Below are 4,462 nucleotides of genomic sequence, written 5' to 3' on the forward strand. Positions count from 1 at the left end.
TTAAAATTTTAGTAGCAATCATATTTTCTAATAAAGAAATGACGTCATCGGCTAACGTTATCTCACAGGTGCGGGCGGACAATCACATACAGGAATACCCATGCAGATTGAATTCAGAGTAATGGAAAGGTTTTAAAGGGCGTGTACAGTTCTGGTTGAGGTGAGGATTTAGCTTTAAACGTTTTGCGAGATATTCAGAAACCACTCTATGAGATGTCAAAGAGCATGCAGTTCTAAGGGGTATCAAAAGTTTGTTCGATGAAAATTGGTTTTGAAATGGCTGAGATATCCAAAAACAAGGTGAAACAAAGTGATCCTAATAAAGTTGTGGCATGTCGCTTTTTATCATTAGCACTTTTTTGGATATCTCAGCCATTTGAAAACAAATTTTCATCAAATAAACGATGAATCCTTCTTAAAATTACATACTCTTTCATAGAGGCTTTTCATTATCTAATTTAGGAATGTTCAAAACATGAATCCCCACCTCAACCAGTACTGTACAGTCCCTTTAAGTATAATGCTTGCATTATAATTGAAAATTCTCACATGTGAAAAGATCTAACCAGAATCATTGAGACGTTATAGAAAAATGATTATTACAGTCAGGTTTTAACGAAATATTAAGTGATAAAGATACATTCGCTGTAACATATGCAAGGAAGAAATTATCAGATAAGAATCAGATAAGAATCGGCAAACTTACCTGTTGTCTCTCTGGACACTTCAAAAACTATATGACATTGCCATGTCTGATTCCTGGGTTTAAAAGATAACACATCAATAATAAGCATGAAGTCATATTTCTTTTCTTTCTTTCTTTCTTTCTTTCTTTTTTTTTTCTTGCTCAGCTTAGAGTATAGTCATAGTATCCCGTTATTCAATTTCTGTTTCTTTTTGACAAATACTACCGCTTTGTGCAACACGGAATGCAACGTTAGCACAACTCGATTTGTTCATTCAATGCACAACTGAGTTTTTTAGCTACTTTCCCGTGATGGTCATACAGGTAGGAGACGAGATAATTAAAGTGGACTAACCTGTCAGAATTTCGTTGGCCAGGTCGATGAATCCAGCCTCGTAGACTTTATCGCTTAATATCCCTTCTTTGTACTTGGCCACCTCTGTTTCTGAAGGAATGACTTTATGGAAATCAACACAAATACTAATTTTTGTAATTCTTTATGCTGTTGTTCACAGTTTCATCTACATGTAAATTGATGTACATCATAAAAGGGCATACAATCAAATATCCCGTCTTGATACTTGACAATTAACTTTTGTTCCTAAAGGCGTGAATTTATGGAAATCAACACATATACTATTTTTTGGTAAGTCTTGATGGTGTTGTTGAATATTTCATCTACATGTAAATTGATGTACATTATAAAGGGGACTACCATCAGTACCACTATGAGAAAAAAAAAATAGAAAGAAAGCGAAAGCAGACGTTTTTCCTTCCTTTTCATTTCATATCAACAGGTAACTTGATTGAAATACTGCCTTTCCTGTGACGAGGAATGACGCAAGTCTTGTGGCGTTTTACCCCGTCAAAGTGTTTCTTCTCAAATTGACACTTGGTTCTGGATACAACGTTGATGCACTGACGTCAAGTTCGTAGTGTAAAGGGCTAACCGTAAAGATTTTCCTCCCGAAATCAGAAAGATTGGAAACTATTACGAGGGGAGCAAAGGTTATCTAAGACATAATTTCGTTGCAGTACGAAGGTGATTCTGCACTGTGGCTGCCAACCAATTTATGATGATGAGAAAATGATATGGTTTCAGTCATCCGAATTAACCTTTATTACAGAACATAATTAATGATTATCTATTATTCATTGTCACCATTTGTCACTTCAAAGGACTCAAAAGACAAATAGTGAATTAAACATTTCGTTCCGGGATTTCGAAGGATATCATGGTTTTTGGTAGTTTTTTTTTTTTTTCAACTAAGAAGGTATTACAGTCGCTAGAAAACGAAGAGCAATAAGATCTGTCAATCAAGAAAGTAAATAAAATAATATCAACTGTGAATGAGACTGCAGTAATGTTATTTGTTTTGAGAAAGAACTTATCAAACTCTTAAAGTAGGTAATGATTGATGGTTGGCTCGTAATTCACAGTTTATTTTATTCACAGTCTATTGTGACGACACACGCCTACTATTTGCTAGTATCTTAATCAGGAAAATAAGACTCTAGATGGTTCGAGCATTGTTATATCTCAACAAGGGTACTTCTAAAACACAAATAATTGGTAGTTATTTATATCGATGTAGGGCATGATTATTATCAATAACAATAACTGCAAGGAAAATGAGCAAGAATTCATTAAATGGAAACACTAAACAAAACTCATGTCTCACGGTAAGTTAACAACGCCACTAGGTGCAATCTTATTTGCCTGCCTTAAGGAAATAAGTGAAGTGGCCTACTCCTATACATTGTGCTTAAAAAAAAAGTGACCCCCCAGAAAACAAACAAAGAAAGAAAGAAAGAAAGAAACAAACAAACAAACAATGGAATTCTCTAGAAAGGTGGGGTCACACTGTCCCGAAATATCATTACAAGATGTCAGTACATGTATGGGGTTTTCAATTTCGAGAGAAATTAGCCCTAACTTGGTCAAAAGCCAATCAACAGCCGAAGCGCCAGATACAATGCCTTTAGAAGATCACCCGATGACACTCAAACCACACAAGAAGATGGGAAGAACACACGAATCAAACGACTGTTGCGACAAGGATTGTCGCCCCGACAAGGACTGTCGCCCCCGGAGACGGAGTTGGCGTCAAGGATTGTCGCCCCGTCAAAGATTGTCGTCTGACGACAATCTGTGACGAGGGCTGGCGGCAAAGATTGTCGCCCGCCCTCGAAGTACATTTTCCTGGGTAATATCGTTCCTGCCATAGTCACTGAATTACCAACACATAACTTACATGGCTACATCCGTGCAAACATGCCATGTAAAAAGTCATGGTGAGGTTTCAAGGAAGTGTGTATGTGCGTGCGCACATGATAATTTAGTGTCCGTTTGTGCGTGTGTGTGTGTGTGTGTGTGTGTGTGTGTGCGTGTGTGTGTGTGTGTGTGTGTGTGTATGATGGAAGAATGTGTTTATTATGTCAGCGTATGTGTTTTAGCTGCGCGTGGGGGGGGGGGATACCTAGTAAGCTGTTGCTGGCATAATAGTCCGGCAGCCATGGGGGGTAAGGTTGCATTGGAATGTTATAGTTTTTTTTTTTTAATTGATATTGACTGTTAAGACCTTCTCTTTAAACAATCCACATGCTGGAGCTCTGTCAGCATTGAGCAATTGAGATATACGCGGAAATCAAAAATGGCCGCCGGCGGCCATCTTGAAAATGCTATTTACTTTCTTTTAACCCCCCTAGTACATCAAAAAATAATGGGCATTGAATGTTTTTAGGGATGGAGAATTCAAATCTGAGGTTAGTTTCAGGATATTACTATGTTTTGATGTCTTAAAATAAAATGGCGGCCATTTTTCAAGATGGCCGCCATATACACGCATACTGTAATGTAGACTCTGTAGAATCGCGCAAAGACCTGACTTATCATTAAGTTTTCCCTTTTTTGGGGAGGGGCAAGGGAGGTGCATAATGTAAACAATTTATGAAGATTAAGGCCTGTGAAGCTTAGATTCATTGACAAAAATAATACATGTTACCTGTTATAACGAAGTCGCTTATAACGAATGACCGCTTACAACGAAGCAATGCTAGCTGAATTCCCGATTCTCTGTACATACAAACCTATACATATAGCACAGCGATTCGCATACAACGAAATTCGCTTATAACGAAGTATTTTATGTGATCCCAAGCATTTTGTTGTAACAGGATATGACTGTAGTATTACAGGGGCCGCGGAACCGGGGGGGGGGGCTGCCCAGCCCCCCCCCCCCACACACACACACACACACACATACACACTTTTGGTTCGTGAAAAAAAAAGAAAAGAAAGAAAAAAAAAGGAAAAAAATCGGGGAAAAAATCAAAATACCCATGAATATGAATATCCCAAGATTCCGCCCTTACATTAAGTTCCCGTCTAAGCACGAGCATAGCAAAAGCGGGGGAGGGGGGGGGGGGTTGGGGGCAGTTGCCCCCTTAAGATTCTGAATAATTCTGAGTGCACAAGACTTATCACTTACATTCCGAAAAAATCAAAAGTTCCGTCATGTACAAGGGGAATATCCCCTTTTAATCAACCCTTTCCTCTCTCGGTTTCCCAGATCAATTTTTTTTTAATACTTTCCCAAATATTCCATCAAAATATGCCTATACAAAATATAGATCTCAATTTCAATTTTAAAAAGGCAAAAGCTCCCTGTAGGGGGAGGGTGAGGATAGCACTCTCCCACGCTTTCTCCCCACCCCCCCCCCCCCTGCAAACAAGCAGTAGACTATGGCTACACTTCGAGTTTTCCAAACATATAC

General features: G+C 38.5%; 1 protein-coding gene across 1 annotated transcript in view; it reads right to left on the reverse strand.

Moving 5' to 3' along the window:
- Window positions 1-1,035: 1,035 nt before the first annotated feature.
- The window catches only part of LOC140229718 (uncharacterized), a 42,383-nt gene continuing 38,956 nt past the window's right edge, over window positions 1,036-4,462 (reverse strand). The window contains exon 9 of the mRNA XM_072309958.1: window positions 1,036-1,142. Coding sequence (XP_072166059.1) covers window positions 1,036-1,142 — 107 coding nt within the window. The remainder of the gene's footprint in view (window positions 1,143-4,462) is intronic.

The sequence above is a fragment of the Diadema setosum genome, chromosome 6, assembly GCF_964275005.1.
Source record: "Diadema setosum chromosome 6, eeDiaSeto1, whole genome shotgun sequence".
In the NCBI taxonomy this organism is placed as follows: Eukaryota; Metazoa; Echinodermata; class Echinoidea; order Diadematoida; family Diadematidae; genus Diadema; species Diadema setosum.